Below are 16,222 nucleotides of genomic sequence, written 5' to 3'. Positions count from 1 at the left end.
GTCTCTCTCTCTCTCTCTGCTCTCCCTGTCTGTCTGTCTCTCTCTGCTCTCCCCTGTCTGTCTCTCTCTCTGCTCTCCCTGTCTGTCTCTCTCTCTCTGCTCTCCCCTGTCTGTCTCTCTCTGCTCTCCCCTGTCTGTCTCTCTCTCTCTCCCTGTCTGTCTCTCTCTCTCTCTCTCTCTCTGCTCTCCCCTGTCTCTCTCTCTCTCTCTCTCCCCTGTCTGTCTGTCTCTCTCTCTCTGCTCTCCCTGTCTGTCTGTCTCTCTCTCTCTCTGCACTCCCCTGTCTGTCGCTCTCTCTCTGCTCTCCCCTGCCTCTCTCTCTCTCTCTCTGCTCCCCTGTCTGTCTCTCTCTCTCTCTCTCTCTCTCTCTCCCTCTGCCTCTCTCTCTCTCTCTCTCTCTGCACTCCCCTGTCTGTCTGTCTCTCTCTCTCTCTGCACTCCCCTGTCTGTCGCTCTCTCTCTCTCTGCTCTCTCTCTCTCTCTCTCTCTCTCTCTCTCTCACCCTGTCTCTCTCTCTCTGCTCTCCCTGTCTCTCTCTCTCTCTGCTCTCTCTCTCTCTCTCTCTCTGCTCTCACTCTCTGCTCTCCCCTGTCTCTCTCTCTGCTCTCCCTGTCTGTCTCTCTCTTTCTCTCTGCTCTCCCCTGTCTGTCTCTCTCTTTCTCTCTGCTCTCCCCTGTCTGTCTCTCTCTTTCTCTCTGCTCTCCCTGTCTGTCTCTCTCTTTCTCTCTGCTCTCCCCTGTCTGTCTCTCTCTTTCTCTCTGCTCTCCCCTGTCTGTCTCTCTCTCTCTCTGCTCACCCCTGTCTGTCTCTCTCTCTCTGCTCTCCCCTGTCTGTCTCTCTCTCTGCTCTCCCCGGTCTGTCTGTCTGTCTCCTCTCTCTCTCTGCTCTCCCCTGTCTGTCTCTCTCTCTCTCTCTGCTCTCCCTGTCTGTCTCTCTCTCTGCTCTCCCCTGTCTGTCTGTCTGTCTGTCTGTCTGTCTGTCTGTCTGTCTGTCTGTCTGTCTGTCTGTCTGTCTGTCTGTCTGTCTGTCTGTCTGTCTGTCTGTCTGTCTGTCTGTCTGTCTGTCTGTCTCTCTCTCTCCCTCTGCTCTCCCCTGTCTCTCTCTCTCTCTGGTCTCACCTGTCTATCTCTTTCTTACTACAGTCATTTCCTGTGGAGAGCTCCCTACTCCTCCTAATGGGAGAAAGATTGGAACTCAGACTACCTTTGGAGCCTCCGCCATCTTCAGCTGCAACCCTGGATACATCCTGGTGGGCTCCACCGTGAGGGAGTGCATGCTGTCAGGACTGTGGAGCAGCACAGAGACTCAATGCCTGGGTAGGGACTCCCACTCTAGCCTGGGTACCAGTCTGTTTGTGCCACTCCTTGTCATGACAGCATAGACACATCTGGGACCAGGAAACTCCTATTCTCCTTCCCTCTTTTCCTATTGATTTAGTGGGAGAGACGGGCTTGGAAGATAGGTAGAGAGAGAGAGAGATGTACAGTATAGGACACATTCATAGTGGTAGTGGGAGAGACGGGCTTGAAAGATAGGTAGAGAGAGAGAGAGATGTACAGTATAGGACACATTCATAGTGGTAGTGGGAGAGACGGGCTTGAAAGATAGGTAGAGAGAGAGAGAGATGTACAGTATAGGACACATTCATAGTGGTAGTGGGAGAGACGGGCTTGAAAGATAGGTAGAGAGAGAGAGATGTACAGTATAGGACACATTCATAGTGGTAGTGGGAGAGACGGGCTTGAAAGATAGGTAGAGAGAGAGAGAGATGTACAGTATAGGACACATTCATAGTGGTAGTGGGAGAGACGGGCTTGGAAGATAGGTAGAGAGAGAGAGAGATGTACAGTATAGGGCACATTCACAGTGGTAGTGGGATTAGTTCCCACACCAATACAAATGGTATATGAACTCAACAGTTCATATATTCAATGGGGCTCCCGGGTGGCGCAGTGTTGCTTCTCAGGCATCACTACAGACCCTGGTCACGGCGTAGTAAATATTTTTGTGAAAGTGTCCATATGTTAAATACAGTTGAAGTCAGAAGTTTACATACACTTAGGTTGGAGTATAAAAACTTGTTTTTCAACCTCTCCACAAATGTATTGTTAACAAACTGTAGTTTTGGCAGGTCGGTTAGGACATCTACTTTGTGCATGACACAAGTAATATTTTCCAACAATAGTTCACAGACAGATTATTTCACTTATAATTCATTGTATCACAATTCCAGTGGGTCAGACGTTTACATACACTAAGATTACTGTGCCTTTAAACAGCTTGGAAAATTCCAGACAATGATGTCATGGCTTTAGAAGCTTCTGATAGGCTAATTGACATCATTTGAGTCAATTGGAGGTGTACCTGTGGATGTATTTCAGGGCCTACCTCCAAACTCAGTGCCTCTTTGCTTGACATCATGGGGAAATCAAAAATAAATTGTTAAGAAAAAGACTTCAGAAACAACATTGTAGACCTCCACAATCTGGTTCATCAGCAAAGGACCTTGCACATGGGGACAAAGATCGTATGTTTGGAGAAATGTCTGTTGAATGGTCTGATGAAACAAAAATAGAGCTGTTTGGCCATAATGACCATTGTTATGTTTGGAGGAAAAAGGGAGGCTTGCAAACCGAAGAACACCATCCCAACCGTGAAGCACGGTGGTGGCAACATCATGTTGTGGGGTGCTTTGCAGCAGGAGGGACTGATGGCGTCATAAGGGAGGAAAAATAGGTGGATATATTTAAGCAACATCTTAAGACTTCAGTCAGGAAGTTAAAGCTTGGTCGCAAATGGGTCTTCCAGATGGACAATGACCCCAAGCATACTTCCAATGTTGTGGCAAAATGGCTTAAGGACAACAAAGTCAAGGTATTGGAGTTGCCATCACAAAGCCCTGGCCTCAATCCTATAGAAAATGTGTAGGCAGAACTGAAAAAGCGTGTGCTAGCAAGGAGGCCTACAAACCTGACTTAATTACACCAGCTCTGTCAGGAGGAATGGGCCAAAATTCCCCCGCCTTATTGTGGTAAGCTTGTGGAAAGCTACCCAAAACGTTTGACCCAAGGTAAACAATTTAAAGGCAATGCTACCAAATACTAATTGAGTGTATGTAAACTTCTGACCCACTGGGAATGTGATGAAAGAAATAAAAGCTGAAATAAATCATTATCCCTACTATTATTCTGACATTTCACATTCTTAAAATTAAAGTGGCGATCCTGACCTACTGACCTAAAACTATAATTTTTAATAGGATTAAATGTCAGGAATTGTGAAAAACAGAGTTTAAATGTATTTGGCTAAGGTGTATGTAAACATCCGACTAGAGGATACATAGAGGATATATAGAGGATACATAGAGGATATATAGAGGATACATAGAGGATACATAGAGGATACATGGATGATAGATAGGTTATACATAGAGGATACATAGAGGATATATAGAGGATACATAGAGGATACATAGAGGATACATGGATGATAGATAGGTTATACATAGAGGATACATAGAGGATATATAGAGGGTACATAGAGGATACATAGAGGATACATAGAGGATATATAGAGGATACATAGAGGATACATAGAGGGTACATAGAGGATACATAGAGGATATATAGAGGATACATAGAGGATATATAGAGGATACATAGAGGATACATAGAGGATATATAGAGGGTACATAGAGGATACATAGAGGATACATAGAGGATATATAGAGGATACATAGAGGGTACATAGAGGATACATAGAGGATACATAGAGGATATATAGAGGATACATAGAGGATACATAGAGGATACATGGATGATAGATAGGTTATACATAGAGGATACATAGAGGATATATAGAGGATACATAGAGGATACATAGAGGACATATAGAGGATACATAGAGGATATGATTGCCCCTAACACCCCCCCACCTCTCCAGCTGGTCACTGCGGTATCCCGGAGCAGATTGTGAACGGTCAGGCGATAGGGGAGAACTTCGGATACAGAGACACCGTGGTCTACCAGTGTAACCCTGGCTTCAGACTCATAGGATCCTCGGTCCGTATCTGCCAGCAGGATCACCTCTGGTCTGGACAGCTGCCGCTGTGTGTCTGTAAGTATTCACCCTCTACCCTACTGGTCTGTACATGTTGTTAAATCTACCCTACTGGTCTGTACATGTTGTTAAATCTATCCTACTGGTCTGTACATGTTGTTAAATCTATCCTACTGGTCTGTACATGTTGTTATATCTACCCTACTGGTCTGTACATGTTGTTAAATCTATCCTACTGGTCTGTACATGTTGTTATATCTACCCTACTGGTCTGTACATGTTGTTAAATCTATCCTACTGGTCTGTACATGTTGTTATATCTACCCTACTGGTCTGTACATGTTGTTATATCTATCCTACTGGTCTGTACATGTTGTTATATCTATCCTACTGGTCTGTACATGTTGTTATATCTACCCTACTGGTCTGTACATGTTATATCTACACTACTGGTTGTTATATCTACCCTACTGGTCTGTACATGTTGTTAAATCTACCCTACTGGTCTGTACATGTTGTTAAATCTACCCTACTGGTCTGTACATGTTGTTAAATCTATCCTACTGGTCTGTACATGTTGTTATATCTACACTACTGGTTGTTATATTGACCCTACTGATCTGTACATGTTGTTAAATCTATCCTACTGGTCTGTACATGTTGTTATATCTACCCTACTGGTCTGTACATGTTGTTAAATCTATCCTACTGGTCTGTACATGTTGTTATATCTACACTACTGGTCTGTACATGTTGTTAAATCTATCCTACTGGTCTGTACATGTTGTTATATCTACACTACTGGTTGTTATATTGACCCTACTGATCTGTACATGTTGTTAAATCTATCCTACTGGTCTGTACATGTTGTTATATCTACCCTACTGGTCTGTACATGTTATGTCTACCCTACTGGTCTGTACATGTTGTTATATCTACCCTACTGGTCTGTACATGTTATGTCTACCCTACTGGTCTGTACATGTTGTTATATAAACCCTACTGGTCTGTACATGATGTGATATTGACCCTGCTGGTTGTTATATCTACCCTACTGGTCTGTACATGTTGTTATAGCGACCCTACTGGGTGTTATATTTACCCTACTTGTCTGTACATGTTATATCTACCCTACTGGTCTGTACATGTTGTTATATCGACCCTACTGGTTGTTATATTTACCCTACTTGTCTGTACATGTTGTATCTACCCTACTGGTCTGTACATGTTGTTATAGCGACCCTACTGGGTGTTATATTTACCCTACTTGTCTGTACATGTTATATCTACCCTACTGGTCTGTACATGTTGTTATATCGACCCTACTGGTTGTTATATTTACCCTACTTGTCTGTACATGTTGTATCTACCCTACTGGTCTGTACATGTTGTTATATCTACCCTACTGGTTGTTATATTTAGCCTACTGGTCTGTACATGTTGTTATATCTACCCTACTGGTTGTTATATCTACCCTACTGGTCTGTACATGTTGTTGTATCTACCCTACTGGTCAGTACATGTTGTTGTATCGACCCTACTGGTTGTTATATCTACCCTACTGGTCTGTACATGTTGTTGTATATACCCTACTGGTTGTTGTATCTACCCTACTGGTCAGTACATGTTGTTGTATCGACCCTACTGGTTGTTATATCTACCCTACTGGTCTGTACATGTTGTTATATCTACCCTACTGGTCTGTACATGTTGTTATATCTACCCTACTGGTTGTTATATCTACCCTACTGGTCTGTACATGTTGTTGTATCTACCCTACTGGTCAGTACATGTTGTTATATCTACCCTACTGGTTGTTATATCTACCCTACTGGTCTGTACATGTTGTTGTATCTACCCTACTGGTCAGTACATGTTGTTATATCTACCCTACTGGTTGTTATATCTACCCTACTGGTCTGTACATGTTGATGTATCTACCCTACTGGTCTGTACGTGTTGTTATATCTACCCTACTGGTTGTTATATCTACCCTACTGGTCTGTACGTGTTGTTATATCTACCCTACTGGTTGTTATATCTACCCTACTGGTCTGTACATGTTGATGTATCTACCCTACTGGTCTGTACGTGTTGTTATATCTACCCTACTGGTTGTTATATCTACCCTACTGGTCAGTACATGTTGTTGTATCTACCCTACTGGTCTGTACATGTTGTTGTATCGACCCTACGGGTCTGTGTATTTGTTAGGTTATTTTTTGGGGCCTCCACCATCATAGTCCCCCAACCCCACACACCCAACATGACTCCACCCCCAACCCCACCCAGCCAACATGACTCCACCCCCAACCCCACCCAGCCAACATGACTCCACCCCCAACCCCACCCAGCCAACATGACTCCACCCCCAACCCCACCCAGACAACATGACTCCACCCCTAACCCCAGCCAGACAACATGACTCCACCCCCAACCTCCCATTATTGTCCCCCAACCCCACCCAGCCAACATGACTCCACCCCTAACACCACCCAGCCAACATGACTCCACCCCCAACCCCACCCAGCCAACATGACTCCACCCCCAACCCCACCCAGACAACATGACTCCACCCCTAACCCCAGCCAGACAACATGACTCCACCCCCAACCTCCCATTATTGTCCCCCAACCCCACCCAGCCAACATGACTCCACCCCTAACACCACCCAGCCAACATGACTCTGCCCCCACCACCACCTAGACAACATGACTCCACCCCAACCCCACCCAGACAACATGACTCCACCCCCAACCTCCCATTATTGTCCCCCAACCCCACCCAGCCAACATGACTCCACCCCCAACCCCACCCAGCCAACATGACTCTACCCTCAATCTCCCATTCTAGTCCCCCAACCCCACCCAGCCAACATGACTCCACCCCCAACCTCACATTATAGTCCCCCAACCCCACCCAGCCAACATGACTCCACCCCCAACCTCACATTATAGTCCCCCAACCCCACCCAGCCAACATGACTCCACCCCCAACCCCACCCAGCCAACATGACTCCACCCCCAACCCCACCCAGACAACATGACTCCACCCCTAACCCCAGCCAGACAACATGACTCCACCCCCAACCTCCCATTATTGTCCCCCAACCCCACCCAGCCAACATGACTCCACCCCTAACACCACCCAGCCAACATGACTCCACCCCCACCACCACCCAGACAACATGACTCCACCCCCAACCCCACCCAGACAACATGACTCCACCCCCAACCTCCCAGTACAGTCCCCCAACCCCACCCAGCCAACATGACTCCACCCCCAACCTCCCATCATATTCCCCCAACCCCACCCAGCCAACATGACTCCACCTCCAACCCCACCCAGCCAACATGACTCTACCCTCAATCTCCCATTCTAGTCCCCCAACCCCACCCAGCCAACATGACTCCACCCCCAACCTCACATTATAGTCCCCCAACCCCACCCAGCCAACATGACTCCACCCCCAACCTCACATTATAGTCCCCCAACCCCCACCCAGCCAACATGACTCCACCCCCCCAACCCCACCCAGCCAACATGACTCCACCCAAACCTCCCATTATAGTCCCCCAACCCCACCCAGCCAACATGATTCCACCCCCAACCTCCCATTATAGTCCCCCAACCCCACCCAGCCAACATGACTCCACCCCCAACCTCACATTATAGTCCCCCAACCCCACCCAGCCAACATGACTCCACCCCCCAACCTCACATTATAGTCCCCCAACCCCACCCAGCCAACATGACTCCACCCCCAACCTCCTATTATAGTCCCCCAACCCCGCCCAGCCAACATGATTCCACCCCCAACCTCCCATTATAGTCCCCCAACCCCACCCAGCCAACATGACTCCACCCCCAACCTCCCAGTATAATCCCCCAACCCCACCCAGCCAACATGACTCCACCCCCAACCCCACCCAGCCAACATGACTCCACCCCCAACCCCACCCAGCCAACATGACTCTAATGAAAAGGCACAGCAACAGTGCCAAAAACACGAGTAGACTTGTTTACTTAGCTTTGTATAAAATACGGATGCCCACAAGGGACATCCTGAATCTACTGATATTGATGTGAAGGTTTGTTTACAGTTGAATTGGAGTGCACAGTGAGCTTACTGCTGCTGTGTCAACAAGTCTCTCTAGTTGACTTACGGAGGTTTCTTCTTCACTACGAATTATTATTCTATAGTCCATTTTCTATGTCGTTTTCATCTTCATCAACATATAGAACTGGATCTCTCTGGGTGTTCCAAGGTTAATAGAATGGTAATGATATTGATGATGTGTTGAATATTCATCAGCTGTATTGACCTCCTGTCCCCACCCCCTTTTACTGTGCTGCAGGCATAGAAATAGAATGACTAGAATGGGTGAACCCCCCCCCTTTACTGTGCTGCAGGCGGGGAAATAGAATGACTAGAATGGCTGAACCCCCCTTACTGTGCTGCAGGCATAGAAATAGAATGACTAGACTGGGTGAAACCCCCCTTACTGTGCTGCAGGCATAGAAATAGAATGACTAGACTGGGTGAACCCCCCTTACTGTGCTGCAGGCATAGAAATAGAATGACTAGACTGGGTGAACCCCCCTTTTACTGTGCTGCAGGCATAGAAATAGAATGACTAGACTGGGTGAACCCCCCTTTACTGTGCTGCAGGCATAGAAATAGAATGACTAGACTGGGTGAACCCCCCTTTACTGTGCTGCAGGCATAGAAATAGAATGACTAGACTGGGTGAACCCCCCTTACTGTGCTGCAGGCATAGAAATAGAATGACTAGACTGGGTGAACCCCCCTTACTGTGCTGCAGGCATAGAAATAGAATGACTAGAATGGGTGAACCCCCCTTTACTGTGCTGCAGGCATAGAAATAGAATGACTAGAATGGGTAAAACCCCCTTTACTGTGCTGCAGGCATAGAAATAGAATGACTAGAATGGGTGAACCCCCCTTTACTGTGCTGCAGGCATAGAAATATAATGACTAGAATGGGTAAAACCCCTTTTACTGTGCTGCAGGCATAGCAATAGAATGACTAGAATGGGTGAACCCCCTTTACTGTGCTGCAGGCATAGAAATAAATGACTAGAATGGGTGAACCCCCCTTTACTGTGCTGCAGGCATAGAAATAGAATGACTAGACTGGGTGAACCCCCCTTTTGTTGAACCAGGGGATATTCAATTGTTACCCTATGAGGTCCGGAGTAATTATTATTTTTTTGTTCAGTTCGAACTGAAAATGAATTGCAAACTCAACCTGGTGTCCCAGATCTAAAGCAGTCCTCTAATAGAGGTGCTGAGTAATATAACCAACCAGTGGAACTGGCTTGGAGGTCCAGATTAGACCAAGGCAATGTCCCTAGAACACCGATGGGGATACTCAATATGGCCCCGTCGTTTCCATAAATAAATGTTTTTTAACGATTTCTAGTATTTCCCGTAATTTCCCGTATTTTTTATGTTTGCAGCAATCACATGTGGCCATCCAGGCAGTCCCATCTATGGGAGAACTACAGGGGACGGATTCAACTACAACGATGTGGTCAGCTTCTTCTGTAACCAAGGTTACGTACTGGAGGGAGTGTCCAGAGCCCAGTGCCAGGCGAGTCGCCAGTGGAGTCAACAGCCACCTTCGTGTAGAGGTGGGTAGCAGGCGGTGGAGTCAACAGCCACCTGTAGAGGTGGGTAGCAGGCAGTGGAGTCAACAGCCACCTGTAGAGGTGGGTAGCAGGCGGTGGAGTCAACAGCCACCTTCATGTAGAGGTGGGTAGCAGGCGGTGGAGTCAACAGCCACCTTCGTGTAGAGGTGGGTAGCAGGCGGTGGAGTCAACAGCCACCTTCATGTAGAGGTGGGGAGCAGGCGGTGGAGTCAGCAGCCACCTACATGTAGAGGTGGGTAGCAGGCGGTGGAGTCAACAGCCACCTGTAGAGGTGGGTAGCAGGTGGTGGAGTCAACAGCCACCTTCATGTAGAGGTGGGGAGCAGGCGGTGGAGTCAACAGCCACCTACATGTAGAGGTGGGGAGCAGGCAGTGGAGTCAACAGCCACCTTCATGTAGAGGTGGGGAGCAGGCAGTGGAGTCAACAGCCACCTTCATGTAGAGGTGGGGAGCAGGCAGTGGAGTCAACAGCCACCTACATGTAGAGGTGGGTAGCAGGCAGTGGAGTCAACAGCCACCTTCATGTAGAGGTGGGTAGCAGGCGGTGGAGTCAACAGCCATATGTAGAGGTGGGTAGCAGGCAGTGGAGTCAACAGCCACCTTCATGTAGAGGTGGGGAGCAGGCAGTGGAGTCAACAGCCACCTTCATGTAGAGGTGGGGAGCAGGCAGTGGAGTCAACAGCCACCTTCATGTAGAGGTGGGGAGCAGGCATGGAGTCAACAGCCACATGTAGAGGTGGGTAGCAGGCAGTGGAGTCAACAGCCACCTACATGTAGAGGTGGGTAGCAGGCAGTGGAGTCAACAGCCATATGTAGAGCTGGGTAGCAGGCAGTGGAGTCAACAGCCACCTTCATGTAGAGGTGGGGAGCAGGCAGTGGAGTCAACAGCCACCTTCATGTAGAGGTGGGGAGCAGGCAGTGGAGTCAACAGCCACCTACATGTAGAGGTGGGGAGCAGGCAGTAACAGCAGTATACTGTAGGTAGGGGTAAAGGATAGATAATAGACAGTAACAGCAGTATACTGTAGGTAGGGGTAAAGGATAGATAATAGACAGTAACAGCAGTATACTGTAGGTAGGGGTAAAGGATAGATAATAGACAGTAACAGCAGTATACTGTAGGTAGGGGTAAAGGATAGATAATAGACAGTAACAGCAGTATACTGTAGGTAGGGGTAAAGGATAGATAATAGACAGTATACTGTAGGTAGGGGTAAAGAATAGATAATAGACAGTAACAGCAGTATACTGTAGGTAGGGGTAAAGGATAGATAATAGACAGTAACAGCAGTATACTGTAGGTAGGGGTAAAGGATAGATAATAGACAGTAACAGCAGTATACTGTAGGTAGGGTAAAGGATAGATAATAGACAGTAACAGCAGTATACTGTAGGTAGGGGTAAAGGATAGATAATAGACAGTATACTGTAGGTAGGGGTAAAGGATAGATAATAGACAGTATACTGTAGGTAGGGGTAAAGGATAGATAATAGACAGTAACAGCAGTATACTGTAGGTAGGGGTAAAGAATAGATAATAGACAGTAACAGCAGTATACTGTAGGTAGGGGTAAAGAATAGATAATAGACAGTAACAGCAGTATACTGTAGGTAGGGGTAAAGAATAGATAATAGACAGTAACAGCAGTATACTGTAGGTAGGGGTAAAGGATAGATAATAGACAGTAACAGCAGTATACTGTAGGTAGGGGTAAAGGATAGATAATAGACAGTAACAGCAGTATACTGTAGGTAGGGGTAAAGAATAGATAATAGACAGTAACAGCAGTATACTGTAGGTAGGGGTAAAGGATAGATAATAGACAGTAACAGCAGTATACTGTAGGTAGGGTAAAGGATAGATAATAGACAGTAACAGCAGTATACTGTAGGTAGGGGTAAAGGATAGATAATAGACAGTATACTGTAGGTAGGGGTAAAGGATAGATAACAGACAGTAACAGCAGTATACTGTAGGTAGGGGTAAAGGATAGATAATAGACAGTAACAGCAGTATACTGTAGGTAGGGTAAAGGATAGATAATAGACAGTAACAGCAGTATACTGTAGGTAGGGGTAAAGGATAGATAATAGACAGTAACAGCAGTATACTGTAGGTAGGGGTAAAGGATAGATAATAGACAGTATACTGTAGGTAGGGGTAAAGGATAGATAATAGACAGTAACAGCAGTATACTGTAGGTAGGGGTAAAGGATAGATAATAGACAGTAACAGCAGTATACTGTAGGTAGGGGTAAAGGATAGATAATAGACAGTAACAGCAGTATACTGTAGGTAGGGGTAAAGGATAGATAATAGACAGTAACAGCAGTATACTGTAGGTAGGGTAAAGGATAGATAATAGACAGTAACAGCAGTATACTGTAGGTAGGGGTAAAGGATAGATAATAGACAGTATACTGTAGGTAGGGGTAAAGGATAGATAATAGACAGTAACAGCAGTATACTGTAGGTAGGGGTAAAGGATAGATAATAGACAGTAACAGCAGTATACTGAGGTAGGGGTAAAGGATAGATAATAGACAGTAACAGCAGTATACTGTAGGTAGGGGTAAAGAATAGATAATAGATAGTAACAGCAGTATACTGTAGGTAGGGGTAAAGGATAGATAATAGACAGTATACTGTAGGTAGGGGTAAAGGATAGATAATAGACAGTAACAGCAGTATACTGTAGGTAGGGGTAAAGGATAGATAATAGACAGTAACAGCAGTATACTGTAGGTAGGGGTAAAGGATAGATAATAGACAGTAACAGCAGTATACTGTAGGTAGGGTAAAGGATAGATAATAGACAGTAACAGCAGTATACTGTAGGTAGGGTAAAGGATAGATAATAGACAGTATACTGTAGGTAGGGGTAAAGGATAGATAATAGACAGTAACAGCAGTATACTGTAGGTAGGGGTAAAGGATAGATAATAGACAGTAACAGCAGTATACTGTAGGTAGGGTAAAGGATAGATAATAGACAGTAACAGCAGTATACTGTAGGTAGGGGTAAAGGATAGATAATAGACAGTAACAGCAGTATACTGTAGGTAGGGGTAAAGGATAGATAATAGACAGTAACAGCAGTATACTGTAGGTAGGGGTAAAGGATAGATAATAGACAGTAACAGCAGTATACTGTAGGTAGGGGTAAAGGATAGATAATAGACAGTAACAGCAGTATACTGTAGGTAGGGGTAAAGGATAGATAATAGACAGTAACAGCAGTATACTGTAGGTAGGGGTAAAGGATAGATAATAGACAGTATACTGTAGGTAGGGGTAAAGGATAGATAATAGATAGTAACAGCAGTATACTGTAGGTAGGGGTAAAGGATAGATAATAGACAGTAACAGCAGTATACTGTAGGTAGGGGTAAAGGATAGATAATAGATAGTAACAGCAGTATACTGTAGGTAGGGGTAAAGGATAGATAATAGACAGTATACTGTAGGTAGGGGTAAAGGATAGATAATAGACAGTAACAGCAGTATACTGTAGGTAGGGGTAAAGGATAGATAATAGACAGTATACTGTAGGTAGGGGTAAAGGATAGATAATAGACAGTAACAGGATACTGTAGGTAGGGGTAAAGGATAGATCATAAACACTAACAGCAGTATGTGTGAAGAGTGTGAAAGTATGCCTGTGTGTGTGTGTGCGTGTGTGTGTGTGTGGCATCAATGTGTGTGTGGCGTCAATGAATGTGTGTGTGTGTTGGAGAGTTGATGTGAGCCATGACCCCGCCTTTCAAAGCATTTCATTGGCTACAGAAACAGCAGAGCACAGACATCTGACACCTATAGCCTACAGTACATCTCTGGAAAATAAACAAGTCATTTTAAGCCTCATTAGTATTTAAAATACTTCATAATATAGCACGGGGTACATCCAAGTGCAGATGAGCCATTCATCGTATATAAACAGGAGCAGGCTGCGATTTGTGTCATTTCAGCGATTCTATTATTAACTGGCAATTGAACACAGACGACACTTGACAGATACCACAGATAGCACTTTCTAGTGACTAGTTCAGCCAGATGGAATATGTTGTACTGTCTGAGCTTCACGGGGGGACAGTTAGACCTATGGTATGACGATGGTAGATAGGTAAATATATACGTTCATTAGGGAAATTGTAGCCTGGTCCCAGATCTGTTTGTGCTTCCTAGGAGTTGTCAAAACGGTACGAGCGGATCTGAGACCAGGCTAGGGGAAATATTGACATAGTTTTGACAATCGTTGTTATTGATACAATGGTTTTGATACAGTAGTTTTGACAATTGATATTGATAGTTGTTATTGATACAATAGTTGTTATTGATACAATAGTTTTGACAATCGTTGTTTGATACAATCGTTTTGTTATTGATACAGTAGTTGTTATTGATACAATAGTTGTTATTGATACAATAGTTGTTATTGATACAATAGTTTTTATTGATACAGTAGTTTTGACAATTATTGATACAATAGTTGTTATTGATGAATAGTTTTGACAATCGTTGTTATTGATACAATCGTTGTTATTGATACAATGGTTTTGACAATCGTTGTTATTGATACAGTAGTTGTTATTGATACAATAGTTGTTATTGATACAATAGTTGTTATTGATACAATCGTTGTTAATGATACAATCGTTGTTATTGATACAATCGTTGTTATTGATACAATAGTTGTTATTGATACAATAGTTGTTATTGATACAATAGTTGTTATTGATACAATAGTTGTTATTGATACAATAGTTGTTATTGATACAATCGTTGTTAATGATACAATAGTTGTTATTGATACAATAGTTTTGACGAATAGTTATTATTGATATATTTGTATTAACAATGATATAATGTTATTAATTCTATGCGTTTTATTTCCATCCAGTGGTGAACTGCACAGACCCTGGCATCCCGGCTAACTCCATCAGGGAGAGTAAGATAGAGCACGGTAACTTCACCCTGGGCAGTGTGGTGTTCTACACCTGTAACCCTGGATACTACCTGTTCGGTTCCTCTGCACTGACCTGTCAACCTATTGGCCACTGGGACAAACCTCTACCTGAATGTCTTGGTACGTTGTCTGTTTTCTCTTCACAACTTGCTGAAACTACAGATGTGGGATCTTTATTTGATCACTGTTTTGTTGCTGAGGAAATGCAGATGAGCTTTGTGATTTTTTTTTTTTTTTACACAGAAATTCACTGAAAACCAACTCTGTCACACGGTTGTATTAACAGTATTCCACTTTAACATGTGGCCTCATTTTGACCCCCTCCCCCTGATCAATCAACATGATGGACTAAACATTCAAATCCTGTTGCTGCAGGATTCTTTTGCTGCCACAATACAGGTCAAATTAAGATCCTACACCTGTACCACACACCCACAACTACTGAGGTGCAGGAGGAGGAGACTAGAGATAAAAAAGGAAGCCTAGACATACCAAAGGTTGATGCACAGTTCTCATTTAGCGCGCAATAGTACTTATCTTTTGCTGTGAGTGACATTCATCAAAGCATTTCTCCACGATCTCCCTGTTGTTCTAGCCATGTGTTTTATCCTTAATGGACTTGATTTGTATCGGTTACAAATGTGTGTAACCAACGTCTGTCTAAATGCTAATGACCTAATAAAGGCTGACTGTAATGGCGATACTGACCGACAGTATACACTCTTTAAAAAAAAGGTAGAACCCTATTGAGTTCCATTTTAGAACCCTTTCCGATAGAGAGTTCTACATGGAACCCAACAGAGTTCTACCTGGAACCAAAAAGGGTTCTCCCATGATGACAGCCAAAGAAAGCGTTTTGGAATCATTTTTTTCTAAGAGTGTTGTGTTAATGATGACTACATCCCAAATGGCACCCCATTCCCTATACAGGGGCAATAGGGCTGTAGTTAAAAGTAGTGCACTACATAAGGAATAGGGGTGCCATTTGGGACACAAACAGTGTTAATGAGCCATAACAATCTGACTGTTGGCTATGGGGAATGTTATTGTGTGTTATAGAGGAGGACTGTGGGAACCCTGGCTCTCCTCCCTACGGTACCATGGTTGGGGACAAGTTCTCGTTTGGCTCCACGGTGCAGTACTCCTGTTCAGGGGACCGAGAGCTGATTGGAGAGTCATCACTCACCTGTCAAATCAATGGACACTGGAGTGGACCCATACCTCACTGTTCAGGTAAGGACCATTACCTCACTGTTCAGGGAAGGACCCATACCTCACTGTTCAGGTAAGGACCATTACCTCACTTTTCAGGTAAGGACCCATACCTCACTGTTCAGGTAAGGACCATTACCTCACTTTTCAGGTAAGGACCATTACCTCACTGTTCAGGTAAGGACCATTACCTCACTGTTCAGGTAAGGACCATTACCTCACTGTTCAGGTAAGGACCATTACCTCACTGTTCAGGTAAGGACCATTACCTCACTGTTCAGGTAAGGACCATTACTTCACTGTTCAGGG

At 44.6% G+C, this 16,222-nt stretch overlaps 1 protein-coding gene across 1 annotated transcript in view; it reads left to right on the top strand.

The window, feature by feature from the left end:
• Positions 1-15,990, top strand: part of LOC121844293 (CUB and sushi domain-containing protein 3-like) — a gene marked incomplete at its 5' end in the record, with an annotated part of 50,316 nt that extends 34,326 nt beyond the window's left edge. Inside the window, 5 exons of the mRNA XM_042314226.1 lie at positions 1,143-1,316; positions 3,943-4,116; positions 9,544-9,717; positions 14,636-14,821; positions 15,761-15,990. Of these exons, the coding sequence (XP_042170160.1) occupies positions 1,143-1,316; positions 3,943-4,116; positions 9,544-9,717; positions 14,636-14,821; positions 15,761-15,990 (938 nt within the window). The remainder of the gene's footprint in view (positions 1-1,142; positions 1,317-3,942; positions 4,117-9,543; positions 9,718-14,635; positions 14,822-15,760) is intronic.
• Between the last annotated feature and the right edge of the window lie 232 nt (positions 15,991-16,222).

Source organism: Oncorhynchus tshawytscha, unplaced genomic scaffold, assembly GCF_018296145.1.
Source record: "Oncorhynchus tshawytscha isolate Ot180627B unplaced genomic scaffold, Otsh_v2.0 Un_contig_4810_pilon_pilon, whole genome shotgun sequence".
Lineage (NCBI taxonomy): Eukaryota > Metazoa > Chordata > Actinopteri > Salmoniformes > Salmonidae > Oncorhynchus > Oncorhynchus tshawytscha.
Note: the sequence above shows the minus strand (reverse complement) of the source record. Positions and strands in the feature narration are given on the sequence as shown.